Source organism: Coturnix japonica, chromosome 16 (assembly GCF_054131305.1).
Source record: "Coturnix japonica strain WE chromosome 16, WE-NBRP24, whole genome shotgun sequence".
Classification (NCBI taxonomy): Eukaryota; Metazoa; Chordata; class Aves; order Galliformes; family Phasianidae; genus Coturnix; species Coturnix japonica.
Genome location: NC_140678.1, coordinates 3,836,258 through 3,853,409, shown reverse-complemented (window position 1 = coordinate 3,853,409; position 17,152 = coordinate 3,836,258). Strand labels below are relative to the sequence as shown.

Genomic DNA, 17,152 nt, shown 5'->3' with positions numbered 1-17,152 from the left:
TTACCTGACAGCCTGAGCAAGGGCAAGATGGGGTGACAGAAGGTAACCACAGTCCAACAACCAGGTGCAGGCACAACAGCCTCACTCCATTACACAAAACCTTTCCCATACTGCACAGCAGAGCTCAGTCTGGGACAGCACCGATCACAGGAAGGCAGATGCTGAGAGGACAGGTGGAACACATCTCTCTCCTTTCTGCCTGCAGCACAACTGTGTGGAAGAACGAGGAGTACCCTGGTGACCTTTGTCGCTCCTTTCAGGCCCTGCTGTCCTAGTTTGACACTGCATCCCCTGCACTGAGGCTGTCAGACTTTGCCACGAAGTATAGGGCAAAGGGAGGAATGAATCTGGGTGGTATGTGCAGAGCAAGCCCAGGCTGCAGAAATGTTTGCAAGAAAAGGTCAATACTGTCACTGTTTTCCTCCCTACTCATCACAAGTCCCGGGCAAAGAGGGAAGGTATGTTCAGGAACAATACAAAAAGAACAGAAGGCCTTCTGTTCCAATATAAGCCTTCACTGTGTCTCTACTGCTTTTCAGCTCTTTGCAAGTAAGCACCATGACAACAGGCCTCTGGGTCTCCTGTTCCCCACGGTACATGCATGTGCCCACCATCAAAGCTGCAGAATCTATCCAGTGTCACCACACAGGTCAGTTCAGGCAAAGATTCTCTTAATTCTGGTGCACTGGAATTTACAGTGCACAAGATTACAAGCAAAGAATTTGTCTACTATTGTATTTCTGAATGTGTGGGACTTCCTGCAGTACTTAAGAGAAAATTATTTCATTTACTGAAAACTACCTCTGCGGAATAAAGGATCTTCTGCCTTACTAATTTTTTCTCCAGAGGCAGCATGGCATTTGTTCTGAGGAGAGTGAGATGAAAGAAGCTTCTTTGCTCCAGGATGTTATGAAACTGGGGCACTGCAATGGATCAAAAAGAAGTCTTACCTGCACCCTTAGTGGTGACCACTTTTGGTTTGCTGCGAGCACCATCTCCTTTCATGGTGTAGGCGGCTACAGTAATGGAATATGCAGTCTCAGGCTGGAGCCCAGCAATGACCATCTCCTGTTTGCAAGATTCCAAAAAAAATGGTGTAAATATTTATGAACATTCACACAGGTAGATCTCTCCTTGCGGGAATCTCGGGTCTTTTCATGCAGGAACATTCACTGAATCTGAAACCACAAGGCACTCAGGGGTAACTAGGCAGATGTGGCAACTGCAGGAGGACAAGGGCCACGTTACTCTGGCGAGCAGCACGCACACCCCAGCCACAAACAGCCCCTCTGTAAACACAGCGTGTTTCTGCAGGCCCTGATTCAATGTGCTCCCTTCCAGATCTACCTCTCACACAACCCGTATCTCAATACAAACTGCTTCAGCCATCAAAACAGAGTTACATTCTTCAAAGCGTTCCTCTTCACTGCGCCGTCTCAGAGGAGGTTTCAGTGGTTTCAAGGAGATTACGTGTTTTTATCCTTCATCCCCTCCCTTCTCTCTTCAGAGATATTTTTATAATGCCTTCATAATATTAAAAGGATTGCTTTAACACAAAGTGCAAGACGACAGTTTTTGCTTGCAGGTTAAGTACTCTCTGCCAAATCCCCAGCACCCTCCTTCCTCCCTCCTCTATCAGCCTCACCACACCTGGCTCCCAAAAGCTTTTGTTGGAAGATGGACCTCAAAAACAGCCCTTCCCCATAAAGCACTCAGCTCTTCCAAGGGCTGTGCTGTAACAGAATACCCATGCTAAACCAAAAAGGATGGGGGCACTGCAGCAGGGTTTTCTCCAAGGCTCTGAGAAGGAGGGAGATGTGAATTTTGTGTGTTGTTTCATGGCCGCCTTCTCCCCTCACCCTTTCTGTTCTCAGTTCTTTAAAAATGAAATTACAGGGCAGCACTTGGAAAATTTCTGGTGCTGAAAATATTTGTGTTGCCCTCAGAGCTGAGCGCGAGGTGGAAAGGCAGCGCTTCAAAACAGCAGGACTTCAATCAAGTTTGGAAGCCATTAGCTAGGGAGACAGGTCTGCCTTCTGGGAGTCAAAAAACCTGTCCTGCTTTCGCACACACCACTGAGTTCTATTAACATTTCAGGCAAGCAATGCAGCCTCTCCATGTGTAACGAGCCCCTTGCTTTTGTAGGGCTCTCAGCAATCTCTGGGAGACATACATATATTCATTGTAGCAGTGTATTATCTTGGGACTCTGCTCCTGCAAGGAAATGCTTTCTCCTACCGCTTTGCAGCCGTAAGATCACTGAATCCATTAGCAGAAGCAGCAAATGCCAAACAGCCAAGATGACTTTATGGTCTACTTGAAAGGCAGAAGGGCCAGCAGCAGTTCAGGGTTTGTGTGAACAAGTATCCTAAGAATTTTGGCCGTTCCAGGGCACACAGCGTTTGCTGATACCTTGGAAGTTACAGGGCTTTGAAAACCCAACACTTTTCAATCCAACTTTGTTTTTCAGACACAAGGCAGGGTGGCGGCAGAGCAGCCCATCTTTAGGATGTGTTCAAGGTCCTCCCAGCCTCAGTGTCCCACCTGCTTCCTTGTGGAGGAGCAGCAGACTCGTCTTTCCTTCAGAGCCAAAAGGAAAACCCTGCAGTACCACCACGTGCTGACAAACTACACAATGACACAGGGTTGCAGAGCAGAGCAAACAGGGCAGGGACAATGCATGGGAACACCAACAACAGGCTTTAAAACAGGCACACTGGCACTGCAAAACCAAACAAACAAAAAAAAAAAGGAAAACACACCACACCACAACAGGAAGTGGGAGAAGGGAAGGGACAGAACCAGGGTGGGAGGATTTTTCTTTGCTTTTACTTACATATTCAGCAGTGTCATCTGTTTCCCACTGAGCAGAGAACAAGAGAGGTTTTGCATATGAGAATACAAGAGGGGAAAGAAGGGAAAGACAGAGACACAGCATGAGGAAGGATTCCCTGAGCAAGCAACCACACATGGTCGGAAGTTACCAGGCCAGCGTGAAGGAAGAAGTAGAGTGGGAGAAATTAGTAAGATTCCACTGTGGCCTTTGTTTATTTTAAGAGACTTCCCAGACACAGGGGAATGGATGGTATTTAGTTCAGTGCTGGGAGAGCAGCTCATGCTCCTCCACAACAGTTGTTTTCTGGGACCACAAATGAACTGCAGGAAGATAACATCTACCTTTGTCACAGAGGCTTTTCTCCAGTAATACATTGCTTGGAATGAGATAAGGTGGCTGAAGCACCCACCCTCTCAAAGCTTCCACAAGAGAAAAAGAAGTTGGAGCAGGATGTGAGCCTTTACCTGGGCATCAGCCAGCATGATGTCCTTGATCTGGGGCAGCCCCCGGGCCTCTCCATTCTCCATGCGCACATAGTGGACCTGGTAGCCGCGAATCTGGCCATGCTGGCGGTTCTGGACTGGAGAGCGCCAGAACACCTGGATTGCAGTTGAGTTCAGGACCTCCACCTCCACTTTCCGAGGCGGCGCGCTGGGCACTGCAAGGAAGGGATGGAAGGGACAAGAGTCACTTGGGGATTTCTGTCTGGTGCCCATAACTTCCATTATTGGGCACATGCATGCTCAATCTACAGTCCTGAAAGAAGGGAGAGATCTAATGACGATCTGGTTACCCCGCTACCTGCATTTGGCCTTTACTCAGTGAGATGGGGAAGCAGTTCTGGGGGATCTAATCTGCACCACTCAGAGATCTGCATCGGGTCCATTTCAGCCCAGGTGTTCCTCTTTTTCCTCACTTTGCTCAGCCATAGAGCTCCAGATCAAATTCTGAGGGCAAAGCTAATAATCTAAGGAGCCAGAAAAGCTCTGGCCATGTGACAAGGGATGTTATGGTGCAGAGGATGTGGAGGGAGACTTGCCCTTGGTGTTCCCAGTCCTTCTGGGCAGGTCAGGCAGGTTGGCGGTGACAGCAGCTGTGCTGTCTCAGGTCAAAAGATGTCTTGGATGGAATGTGGGGAAACAATAAAACTAAAACAGAACAGTGCCTGAGAACTTGATCTGCAAGAAAACCGTAATTCCAACGTAATGCATCCATCCATTTGGATGTAAGCAGACGGTAAAGAAACAGGACCAACACTGGGGACAAACCTACTTGATCTTATCCAGTGCTTTTTCTTTTTTTGGAAGAAAGCTTGAGGATCTGACTTATTGATTTATTGGATTTTATTATTTTAGTGTTTACCTCACTGTCAGAGTTTTCTGCTCTCCCTTCATGCACACATTCAAATTTTTCGTGTTTTTATTTCACTGTTTAAATAACAAGGAAGTTCAAGTCTCGTCATCATATGTGTTTGTGCCAAAAGTCTCCAAAGTGGACCACTGAACTGGAATGTAAACTGTCTGTCATTAACAGTTTTCTGGAGCTTTAATGAAGAGACTCATCCTGTTTACCACTACCAGAAAGCCTGAGGAGCAAATAACAAGGAATTTGTGGGAAGAACTCTCAACATTTTAAAGTAATTTCTGGCAGCGGCCTCCTCCTTTCTCTGGATTCAGTTTCTTACTGCTCAATTGGAGCATCTGTCAGGGACAGTGTGTGAGGGGCCCAGGGCCCACAGCTCCACTTTGCAGAGGGGCAAATGGAGACAGCACTCCACACCTGGAGAAGGGATTTGACACGTGGAAAAGCCGGGATAAAACCAGAAAAAGCGCAATTACCATCTTCATCTGTCCGGACGATAACTGGCGAGCTCTCCGGGCCCGGCCCCACCTCCGTATGAGCCACGACAGTGATGCGATACTCTGTCCACTTCTCCAGGGACTCCAGCAGGATCTGACTGGTGGTTGGGGGGATATCATTCACCTCCTTAAGCTCCGTGTCCTCAGAGTCCAGCGCTCGATAGTAGACGCTGTAGCCGGCCAGGACGCCATTTTGGCTTTCGGCCGGAGGCGGCCGCCAACTTACCAGAATGGCGGTGGATCTGGTGCTGACGCACTTTATGTCTTGAGGGGGGGCAGACGGTTCTACGAGGGGGGAAAATTCAGGAGGGAAAGGGAAGAAGGGGGAAAAAAACAAAAGATGGGAAAGATAAAAAAGAAACAAAAAAAAGAAAATGACAACAAAAAAATCTAAAATAAAACGTACAAAAATTTGGTTCAGGAAGATAAAATTAAAAAAGAAGAGAGCTTTTTGTTGTTGTCTTTTTTTTTTTTTTAATGAAAAGGAGAAAAAAAAAAGCCAACAGAAATTAAATGAGGCATCAAAACTGAAATGTGATTAAGCAAAGGACTGAAATAGGAGTGGGCTAGCCATGAGGGTCCCGCTGCTTTGGGGTCTGTCAGCAAGCCTGCAGGGTCTCACCCTATACAAGAGCCTTCCTTTTAGCTCCTGCCATACAGCAGTCTGGCAAATCCTGCCCTGGCTGGTGAAGCACTTGTTGCCAAAGTGCAGCCTCTGAGATCTCTAATTTCTTTGAAGGGATCAGTGTAAAGTAACTACGAAAAGCAAATCTTTGGCTAGAAGGTGTACGTTTAAGAGACTGTACATCCAGATGTAAGTTATTAGTTGTGCACAGACTGAAGAGGGAGAAAAAACAGAGCGGTGACGGTCAGGTGCCAAGCAAAGAGCCTGCAGTGCTGGGTGAGGGCAAGTGCTCAGACAGGAGAGCTTAAAAAACAAGTCCTGCAAAGGAGTCTGTACAGGTACTCAGGTACCAGCGGGTTTTTCAGAAACAGCAGCACACTTGGCTCTCATTTCACCTACTGTCCAAATTACTGCAGGATATTTTGGAAGGTCCCAGGAGGACACCTTTGGAAATCTGTTCACTGAGCTGCCCTCACTGACAGCAGCAAGAGCTGCTCAGTGGGCTGTGGGACACTGCACACCCAGGCTGGCACAGCCATGCCCTTACAGGACAGACTGTAGGGAGGATGGGTTTGTCTCATGCTGAACAGAGAAAACCTGGTACTTCTGTACCCTGGCGATAACCTGGTCACTCTGGGCAATTGCAGACCAGACTTCTTTCAACCACTAATTGCAATCAATCAGCCCAGGTAAGCAGAATGATCAGTTCTGATGGTAAATCTGCAACTCTCACTTAACTCAGTCAATCTGCAATAAATAAGTTTTAACACTCTGCAGATCCAGCTGCAAAGTAGGGTGTCCTTATGAGCCCCAATGCACCACATGAGAGCAGCAGGGGGGTGCACAAACGCTGTGTTCTTTTTCGTTTTCAATCAACAGAAAGCTCTTTCACTGAGAAATTATTTTGTTCAAACATCTCACTGCTGTCCCTGAGTCACCAGCAGATGTTTAAGCCCAGCTTTCTTAAAGTACTCAGCTAAACCAAGTCCCACTTTTCCCACTTTGTGCTGTGAAATCTCCGTGCTTTTGCCTCCACTAAAGAGAAATAAGAGCTCTGTAAAATGGTAGAGATATTTCCTTACACTGCAGCACTGAGCACCTTGTTCAGCAGGACGTTTTGAGTGCTCTTCTCCTACTTTCATGCTTTATTACTGCACTTTGGCAGTGTTTACATGGAGTGAATGAAACCCTTATCGTCAGAAATTGCAGCAGATTTTGGGTGGCAGTCCCTGGTGATGGCTAGCCACACAAAGTAACACACAACATGTGAAATAAACAAAAACCCAATGAAACAAACTTGAAAATAAAATATAAATCAAGCCAATAATTTAAAACATACAAACAAACAAAAAAAAAACATCAGAAAGGAAATCATAATAATAAAATAATACTGGTACAAAAGTGACTCTTTCCAGAACATTCCCAGTCTGTTTACCTACCTTCCATGCTTCAACTGCTAACTTATAAGACTTTCTTACGAGAGAACAAGAGGTCAGACCAAACTCCTGGTGGGTTTCTGCACATGACTGGCTTTTAGACGCTGCCCTGCCCCACAGCTGGCTGCCTGGCTGAGTTACAGTCCCCCTGCCAGCAGAAACCTAGCAATTTGGGCCTCCAATCTATTCTCTTTTTGTAAGTTACCTGTACAGGGGGCAGAGAGCTGGGTGGCAGATTCCCACCAATGGCTCTTCTTCCCTCTTTTGCTCTCTCTGCTCTGATGGATGCAGCACCAACATCTCCAGAATGGAGGTGAGCTTCTCTTTCCTGCAACTCAGGTCCTTTTAAGGGTATGGAGGATAAAGACTCAACCTTCTTCCAGTGCTGTTTGCTCCTTTTTATTCCCCACTGAGGCTGGTGCTTTAAAAGCCACCTTTCCTACTTAGCAGTCGAGACAAAGCCACCACAGCTGAGAAACCCACTGCAGAGAGGGTCTGACCTGACCTACCCTTTCCATCCTGAAACTCATTATGAAAGTCCCAGTAAGCAGAGCTGGAGCTCCAGCTGGTACTTGGGTTCACTGTTTGCACTGCAGCTGCTGCGCGTGGCCATGCTTGCTCACTCACCCTCTAATGTTCCAGCATGGAAACCTACTGGGAGGCCCAGAAGGGAGGCCTCCTTTTGGGGTCGTCTGCTCTTTTTCTGGTCAAGAAGGCAGAGTGGTAGGTGGGTGATGGGGGAGAAGGCCCAGATATCACCTGGACCTTCTCCCAATCACTCTCATTGACTACAGCACCTGGATGAAAACAGCCACCAAGTGCTGGCTGCCCATACTGGAGATGCATCAGGGGAGTTCATGGCACTGAGTTTCCTTCACAATCCAGACCAACCTGTGTGACCCTGGACATGTGCATGCATGTGTGGGGACAGAATTGGTCAAGTGGGAGCAGTCTGCAGGAGGCAAAGTACTGCAGCTCAGACTGGAGGCTGTGAGTCCCCCTCTGCAACAAATCCCTTCACTGGAAGGGAGCCGCAGCCCAGGCAGATATCAGCTCAGTCTGTTGGTTCATTTGTACCATGCAGACAGCTCTTTGGGAACCCTTCCCCACCCTCCCCCAGGCTCCAGGATAAAGGGCAGCGTGCACAGATCCACACACGTGTGTGAGCCTGCGGCGACAGGGTGGACTGTATTTGTGAATCCGCTTGAGACCAGCCAGTACTCACCTGCACTGCATCTTTTACATGCTTTAAAGTTGACTGTCCAAGCCACAAGAATGACCCTTACTGACCTTGTACAATACAATGTTTTTTAACCCTTTAGGTACCATAGACTTCACATACTTTTTTTCACTTCATATACTGTGAGGAAGGGGGGAAGGGAAGGAGAGCAGAGCTAATGGGTAAGGGAAAAATCCTTTCTTAGGAAGGAACAGAGGGTAAGAAATCCTCCTTGTTCCTCTGTGCCTACACATGCAGCATCACAGCACCCACCCTGCCACCCATCTGATGCCATGTGCTCTGCACGCTGAAATTTATGAGTATGAGCCCTGGATGGTCATGACTAGATAGAAAAGGCAAAACTGCTCCCTCCAATCATGAGAGTGTCATTTTTTTTACAATCTATGTCTCTGGTACTTGAAGAGTTAAAACCCAGCTACTTCAAGAAGAAAAATATACTTTACCTTTAGTTTAATGGATTTTACTTTGGTTATGATGCTCAGGAGGAGCCAGCCTGACAGGGAGGGGGGAGGGTGTTGTGCAGAAAGGTGTGCAATGCAGGGAGGGCTGCGGCATGCAGGCACATGCTTGCCAGCTGAGCTAGGAGGGGGAGAGCACTGAAAGCATCAGCAGGCTGCAGGAGGATGAGAGAGGCTTTGCTGCTGCAGAGACAAGATGCCATTGTGGTATGAAACCACCCAGAAAGAGACAGATAGACAGAGAGCAGGGAGCTGGTTTCATTGGGCTGAGAGAACATGCAGGCAGGCAGGCAGACAGCAGAAGAGAGGAGAAAGAAAAGCCATGGAGCAGGCCAAGGAGGAGCTGAACGGAAAAGGAGCTGCAGAGGGAAGACACAAAAGCCTGTCTCGAGCCAGACGGTCTGTGAGCCGAAGGATGTCGCCTGGACCAGGGAGAATTGACTCGTTCCTCCAACAGCCAGCCAGGAAAAAATGTTTCATCGTGTTACAGGACACTGACAGCTCCCAACTGATGTTCTTAAGAGTGTTAAATTAATGAAACTATCCCTCTGAAAGCTGAGCTAGAGAGAAATAAACCAGGCCTCACTCTGGGCAGGTGCCAGGTTAGAAAAAGACCCAAAGCCTTCCCCTTTCCCGGACTCCCTTCTCTTCACCCATCAGGGAAAAATATTCAGTGTCACAAAACCCTGCTGACATTGGCACCCCCAGCCCTCCTTCCAGCCAGAAAGCACAAATCCAAGACTCTTTTCTTCCCATCCCCATGGATCTCAAGGAGGGAAACCCCTTGCAAAACAGAAGCAGAGTGTGGGTAAGGTTGACAATTATTTTTCAGGTTCTTTCAGTTCGTTTTCCCCCACCCTGTAGCAATGGCCCATTTGGCAGCATGATTCTGGGATCAGAACCAGTGAATCTGCAGCCAGGTCAGGAAAGGATTTTCTTTGGATATGTACAGAGAATATGGAAAAAAAAAAAATAATGAAAAAAAAGAAAGATAAAAAAAAAGGGAAAAAAGGGAAAAAACATTTGAAGGAAACAAGAAAACAAAATATGTTTTAATGGACTGAGAGCCCCGTAAGGAATTCTGTCTATACAGAAAGAGACTCCTCTTTCATCCCACTCCTGGGGGGAGAGAAGGAGAAAGATGGGAAAAAGAAAGAGGGACAGCAGGGAGTGACAACTGCAACAGGGAGACAGGGCGGGCACCCGCCAGCAGCCCACTGCTCCCCTCGTTAAGGATTGAGGGATGGGAGCAGACACACTCTCCTCACACTGGTGACCGGAGTCATTTCTGAGTTAGTTCTGCTCCCGGCTACTCCAAACTGCAGCAGAGTGATTTAGTAGAGATGAGAGGAGACAGAAAACACAAAGAACAGCTGCCACAGCCACTCATGCAGTGAAAAAACACCTCATTTAAAAGCAAAGATCTGTGAAAAGCCCAGGTTGAAATATTGCCATCCAGGGTTATTGTCCCCAGGGCAACAGCGAAGGGAGACAATCCATTAAACTAAAACCAGCACATTTTGGTTGCATACGCTCTATCCTGATGTCATTAATATCCCTCCCAGCCTCCTTATGACTCTTCTCTCCCCTCTGCTGGAGCCCGGCTGGGCCCATTCCCTGCTCACTGGGACAAGCAGGCCTTCCTCCCAGCAGCTACAAGGCTGCTCACAACAGCATGAAGACTCCTTGCCCAAAGGAAAAAAATCAGACTTTTGATTCATCACCTTCCTTCCTCCTCTTCCTCCTCAGTCCCCACCATCTCCCTGTTCCATTGCTTCTGCCCGCCTTCCAGAAGGCGGCTGCTGGGTTGTTGATGGTGGGCAGCCAAGCTGCTGCCCAAAGGTGGGCTGCCATCCTCCCTGAGCATGCTCAGCACCAGGGCCAGCTGAGCCCACCCACAAGATCATAGCAGCCCTCCACCCATTGCATGGACACCGCTAAGTCACTTCACATTGCCCGCCACGCAGAGCATGCCCCAGCCCCGTGTTTTAATCACATCTCAGCCCTCTCCGTCTACAGAGAGAAGGTATCAGGTCCCAGAGATGCACCGCCCGCTACAGGAACCCCGGGTTGGTGGAAAGCCACTGCACCGCAAACATCCTCCCCACAGCTCCATACCCCTGGGCCCACATCTCTGGCTCCCTGACTGTCTTCCCCTCAGAGAAGGGTGCGAAAAGGAGAGACACCTACTAGACTGCAAGGTGCGCTCTCTGACCTCCGGGGTGAAGGCCCCCAGGCCCAGAGCCGAGCGGGCGGCCAGTCGGAAGACATACTCAGTGTTGGGCTTCAGGCCTTCCACGGTGAAGGAGGTCATTGGCTCGAAGTTCCTCGGCACCTGAGATGGGCGAGGGGGGAAGAAAAAAATAAAAACAAACAAAAAAGAGCAGAGGCGAGCCCTGCCCAGACACCTGCCCTGCTCCCCTTTCTCAGCCACCTCAAGGAACGGAGGGCCAGGATGCTCCTCAGGGCCCCAAACCCTTAGTACTGCTCCTCTCCAGACTCACCTCTCTGCCGTGGTCTCCTTCCTTAAAGAGGAGCTCATACTTCACTATGATCTCCTGTCGAGGAGGGCTCCATGACAACACGATGCTTGTCTCTGTCTTGGCTTCTGCTCGGAAGTTCATCGGCTGCCCAGGAACTGGCACGGAGAAGGGCAGCCCATGGGGCACGAAGGGGCAGAGGAGGCGAGATGAGAGACAGGAGGAACAACGTTAACTTGCTAACTGGAAGAATCCTACCCTGTTTTCTTCAAAGCCTGGTTGCGAAGAGCATGTCAACAGCAAAATGCCACCCCCATTCAGCTCTGAGGGGGCAGTTTCTGGGTGCTTTAAAGAATTAAGCTTCACTATTCCCTGAGCAGCAAAGAGTTTTCACATGTATTAAAGACATAAAGTGGAAACCTTAAGATATCTTGGTCTGGAGAATAGATCAGCAAAAATGGATTCTCCCCTGCATAACTGCTTGCCCTTCCCAGTTAAACAACAGTCTTTCCAAGTAAAGACAGAACAAAAATCACGTTCCAGTCCCTTGGGCTACAGTTGCTGGACCAAACCTCCTCCTAGAAAGTTACTTCTATTCTAACCAAATTGGATTAGTAAAGAAGAAGATGCTCTGGTGACACAGCAGTCACAGCTGGATAATGCTATAGGCCAACACCTCTCCCTCCTGCAGCCCAGTGCATCCAAGGTGAGTGACGCAGTACTCACCTCCCTGCTGCGTCTTAACCTGGATGGGGTCAGAAAGAGGCCCGTCTCCCACGGAAGTGAAGGCCAAGACCCGAACTGTGTAGGTTTCATCCTCAAGGAGGCTGCCCACCGTGGTGAGGAGGCTGTCATCCACGTTGTGCTTCTGCCAGTTGCTGACAGGTTGGTCAGGCTCCATAGTGTAATACACACGATAGCCACGGATCTGCCCATTGGGCTCCACTGGTTCCTCCCACTGGATAATCATAGTGGTGCTGCTCAGCATTCGTCCCTGCACGTTACGGGGGGCACTGGCAGGAGCTTGTTCCCCAGTGCGAGTGACTACTGACTCACTGGGAGGCCCCTGCCCAATGCTGTTGACAGCAGAGACCCAGATCTCATACTCAGAGTTGGGGCTGAGCCCCCCAATGCTGTAGCGGGTGGTGGTGATGTCCTCTTTGATCTGATATGGTCCATCCTGGCTTTTAGACTTGTATTCAATGACATAGTAGGACACAGGGTCTGGATTTCCAGAGTCCCAGGTGATGGTGATACTCGTTGCTGTCGTCTCTGTCACCACTGGTGTCCCAGGAGCCTTGGGCAGTGCTGAGAATCAGGAAGAAGAGACATTAAAAAAAAAACCACAAAAAAAGTATGCTGAAATGGTGCTTAATTGGGCTAGTTAGGGCTGTAGGAGCCAGAGGCACAGCACCAATCACAGTGCGTCCGTTCAGCAAAGTGCTGCTGAAATATTATGAACCTAGTTATACACTCTATTATCCTTCTTAAACTGATCCATCAAGAGGGAAGTGCTCAGCTAAACATCTGGAATCATTAGTGCAGACTTCAGCAGAACATCCTTCACAGGGCAGTGAGGAAAAGCAGTTTTGCAAGAGCTCCTTCAGAGCATGCAGTCAGATCTTCTGAAGCAGCACTGGCTGCCCAGCTCTCACACTGCTGAATTTCTCCACGTCTCGCATGCAGGTAGCGGGACAGGGAGGGCTGCAATATCTGGAACTAGAAAGCTATCAACATGTGCAGTACCGAATGTCTGTGTATGTACCCTGTCTCTCAAACAAAAGACTAATGTGCTGGAGACTGTATTCTAAATGTGGGAAAGCTTTACCAGCAAGTTTGATGTGTTTTCCTCACTGCACGCTTTAGACCCCTTCCAAACACATCTTCTCTAAACTTGAAGTTCTAAAGCTTCAATTTCTCAGTTCATCTTCTGACTGGCAAGTACTGCAAATGCTTACAGAAAGGAACATAAGGGGAATGGTACCAAAATAAAACAGCGAAGGGCAGAATGTACAAGCACGGCAAGAGGACAGCTACAAGCAGAAGCAAGGTATTGGTCTTTTAGATTAATAGAGTAAAAGGGAAGAAAGAGAAGGTGGAAAATACTTGGGAGGATAAGGAGCACTTCAGTCCAGCCACAAGCATCCTTTATGTGAGCTCACAGGATGAGTGTCATGGCTCACTGGTCCCTACTCACTTCTATGGTGAGCCCTTCCTTAGCCAGATGCACTGACACAATCAGGATGGTTTCTTGTTAGCCTTCCCATTCTCCAAGTTACTTCTCTTCCTCTCCCCCTCTGTTCCAATTCCTTTCCCACCCCACCACCCCCAGATCCCTCTCAGGCGTTGCCATCACTCAGAGCAGTCACCAACTCATACAAGAGCTCTACACTCACCCAACCACGGGGGCATCCCGCTTGGGTTTAAATACTCCCCTGCTGAGGACAGAATAGATTGAAGATTGCACCTCCTCCTGGGAATTGCTAGCTGGAAGCTGGGGTTATGTCCCCTCTTGCTGAGGCAACAACAGCCACTAAGATGCTGGATCTAGGCTCCAGTCCAAGGGCATACATGTCAGAGAGCCTCAGAGCCTTGGCTGCATCTCTAACCTTGGAAAGGGATGGCATGCAGGCTTCAAGCCATCCAAGGCTCCTTGCAAACTGCCCAGCCAGCCCCATATCCATGAAAGAAACAAGCATGCAGGGGTTTAAACCATTTATCTTCGTAACAAACAGCCCAGGGTTCCCAAAGCAATGAAAGATTTCAAGCCACCAGCATCCCTTTCCCACAGTGTGTGGGATCCCCAAAGACGCATGCACAGATCCCAGCACATGGCACTCATGATGCACAAGTTTATCTTCCTGCTCATGCTCACATACACATGTACATACAGGCTTGTACCAAAATGGACGTACATACATGCAGTCAGGCACCTGCATGCCCATACAGCCACTTTGCTCTGACTCACATGCACACACATTCATGCACAACCAGCTTTTTTTCATGCATGACCACATCCCACATCCACCACGAGCAGATCAGTCATGGGCTCACCTCATGCAGGCACACAAAGACAGGAGCAGGCTCAGCTCCTTATGCATCCTAATGCAGTGCCAGGGTGACACACACACTCATGCACTGGTGAAGGCTCACAGGCACAACCAGAGATCTCACATGCACAGACACGATGCGTGCCCACAGTGGCTTTGCACACATGCTCAGACACACAGGTACAACCATGCATCCAACACGTGCCTTGCACATGGACACACCAATGCAGCAGCTCACTCATTGTGTTTGCGCTCCTGCAGACATGCACGGTTGGGGGACCCACGCACTCACTCAGCAGGCGTGCTCACACTCCCTTACATTTCACCGTGATCTGAGCAACGGCTTCTATGACTCCCAGACTGGACATGGCCACACACGTGTAGTTGGCGGAGTCCTTGACATCCGTGAGCTCCAGGACATTGCGGCCCACGGGCATGTCATCTTCAGGCGTCAGGTCCTCTGCTCCCTGCATCCACTTGACGTAGGGCATAGGTGAGCCCACAGCCACGCAGGTGATGTTGACGTTCCCCCCAGGCATGATTTCGTGGCTGACGGGAAGGATGGAGAAGCGAGGGGCCACACGCCGAACTGCGGACGAGACGCACAGAGGTAACAAAAAAACAAAACGGAACGAAACCAAAACCAAAACAAAGGAAAAAAAGAAAAAGAAAAAAAAGAAAAAAGAAAAAAGAAGAAAAGGGAGAAAAAGAAAAAAGAGCAAAAGATAATTTAAATATAGATGGTGTTTGTCATTATTTATTTTCTTCCTTCATTAAAAAAAAAAACAAACGAAAATCAAATAAACTAAAAATCAAAAACCAAAAACCAATAAAATTAAACTCCAAATAAATGTTTACTTCACAAACAATATATAGAATATAGACATAAAAGCGGTATTTCATAGCAACAGGGTTCCATTGATCAAGATTAGACCCATCACAGCACAGATAAATACACAAAAATTTATTAGCAATTTCTCATCTTTACAGGCACAGAGCTGGCATGGTGAGCCTCGGAAATCTCCTCCGCTGGGGGCCCCCAGCTCCCCGCTCCCCCCAGCCGCGGGGTCGGCTCAGCCCCATTGCAGGAACCCAACTCCTCCGCCACCACGACCCGAGGATGTCCCCAACCATTCGGGTGGTGGCGGAGAGGACGGGCGCGGAGGTGGAAACTTCTCAAGATTTCGCCTCATTCAAAAGGCCAAGTCTTGCAGAGAGCCATGGGATGTAACCAGGAGAGACGTGGCACAGCCCCTAACAGGTAAAAAGTTTAGCTTGCGGTTGAGTGTGAGAGCCGCCCCCCTGGGGAGAGAACGAGCGTGGAAAAGATGAGAAACTCTAATGAAATTTTTGTGGTTTTCGGGTATAGAAACCCTAACAAAGCCTCTTTAAGATCTGACACGGTTCCATTGATAGATGCAGCTCTCAGAGTCACAAACATCATGCAAAATAGGTAAAAAAGAGACAGAGAGAAAGAGAGAGAAAGAGATAGAGAGAAAAAGAGGAAAATGCAGAGAAATCGAATTTATGGGCGCTAGCAAATGCCCAGGTGGATACAGGATAGGAAGAGAGTGACAGAGGAAGAAGAAGACAAGGAAGAGAACAGGAGGGGAGGGAGAGAAGAGAGAAAGAGGGAGGGGAGGGGGAAACCCACTTTAATGCTGCATACTTTTCTAGCTGATGTGACCCAATGTGGTGGCTCACATTGTCACATCTCAGCCCTGGCGGAATAATAAATAGAATAGAATTAATAAGAAAAACAAGGTAATGAAAATTTAACGTTGAGAAAACAGTGACATGTTCTGTGCATCTCCTTAGCAGAGAAGTGGATGCAGCTTCCAGACCTGACACGGTAAGAACATGGACGCAGGGGACGGTATGGTTTCCTTGGCTCCATTTTCTGAACTAAGGGTGGCCGAGGTGGGTGCTGCCCCTTTGAGGGAAGCAGGAAAAGGGACAAAGGGGAGAAGGAGGTGGGTCAGAAGGGCCCTTAGGAGGGAGCTGAGCACACAGTCCCATCCCACAAGCAGAGGGAGAAGGACCCAAACCCTGAGAAGCAGCAGCAGCCTAGGGAGAAAAGGAGCAGGAATGCTTCCAGCTCGAGAGTGAGCCATGCAATGAACAGCCCTTGGGAAGGGGCAGTGAGGGGCAGAAAGAGTGCTGAGGCCTGCAAGATTCCTGTTCTGATGTTCTCCTCTGAGCAATCTCTCTAAAGTTAGCAACAGCTGCATCCATGCAATAGCAATGCAGAGGACTCAAAGCTAAGCCTGCAATCTCTCTTCCCGAGTCCCAGTGCCTTCAGGTGTCCCTAGCTTTTCAAGTGTCTACTTCTCAGCCCACTCTCCCGTCTGCCGCTCAGCACTGGGACCCTTTCAAATAGGAAGGCTGCTGCCAGGAGAGACAGCAGCTGTTTTCCATTTAGTGAGGTTTTGATAAATGAAAGCCAAATACAGCTCCACATCCTCCCACAAAAAGACAAGGAGATGTCTTCATAGGAAGGTGTGCTCTCACCATCATGCTACCAGATCCTTTTCTGCAGATACTGGTACAAAAGCACCAGAGAGGGGAGGAAGAGAAGACTTCCAGCTTTAAGGCATTAGGAGCCTGGATATGTCAGACGGGAATTCCTGCATGCAGGGATTTGCAAAGGAGATGGACAGCATGTCTCCACCTGCAATGTGGCTGGGGAAGGGACCTGAGTGCAGAGAGGGGGACTGCGAACTCACCTGGCACTACCACTAGAAGATGGCTTTCTGCTTGCAGAAAGGAGTAAGGAGAGCACCATGGCATTGCTCAGGCACCTCATGCACCAAAATGGGCTCACAAGAGCAGGCAACATGCCTCCTGCTCCCTCCTGTCGTACCTACGTGGAGGATTTTTAGCCCTTGACACGAAGGTACATCCCTGCTGCCTACTCCATCCTTCCTTCCACTGTCTGTTACAGGAGGTACCACGTTTCAGAAAATGGAGCCATGTGAAGACCACACTGGTCACAGTCTGAGACAAGATGGAGAGAACTCAAAGAGAAACAAGTGGGGTCAACATGCAGACAGATCTAGGTGGGGATGGCTCTTCTGAGGAAGGGCTGACATGTAACCTTCTGGAGAGGGGAGGCAGGTGGGGAGAGGTGAGGAGAAATGGGGAGACGTCCGCCAGACAAGATCCAGC

The 17,152-nt window shown here is 48.8% G+C and overlaps 1 protein-coding gene across 14 annotated transcripts in view; it reads right to left on the bottom strand.

The window, feature by feature from the left end:
• Nucleotides 1-17,152, bottom strand: part of PTPRS (protein tyrosine phosphatase receptor type S) — a 106,300-nt gene that overhangs the window by 29,909 nt on the left and 59,239 nt on the right. For 4 of the 14 annotated variants that reach the window (XM_085517354.1, XM_085517358.1, XM_085517355.1 and 1 more), the window contains 8 exons: nucleotides 14,304-14,573; nucleotides 11,661-12,242; nucleotides 10,959-11,092; nucleotides 10,645-10,789; nucleotides 4,675-4,980; nucleotides 3,301-3,494; nucleotides 2,837-2,863; nucleotides 951-1,068 (listed from right to left, as the gene is read on the bottom strand). In XM_085517354.1, the coding sequence (XP_085373480.1) occupies nucleotides 951-1,068; nucleotides 2,837-2,863; nucleotides 3,301-3,494; nucleotides 4,675-4,980; nucleotides 10,645-10,789; nucleotides 10,959-11,092; nucleotides 11,661-12,242; nucleotides 14,304-14,573 (1,776 nt within the window). Of the gene's footprint in view, nucleotides 1-950; nucleotides 1,069-2,836; nucleotides 2,864-3,300; nucleotides 3,495-4,674; nucleotides 4,981-10,644; nucleotides 10,790-10,958; nucleotides 11,093-11,660; nucleotides 12,243-14,303; nucleotides 14,574-17,152 lie in introns of those variants that run through there. The other 10 variants (XM_085517356.1, XM_085517360.1, XM_085517357.1 and 7 more) reach the window with 4 other exon arrangements.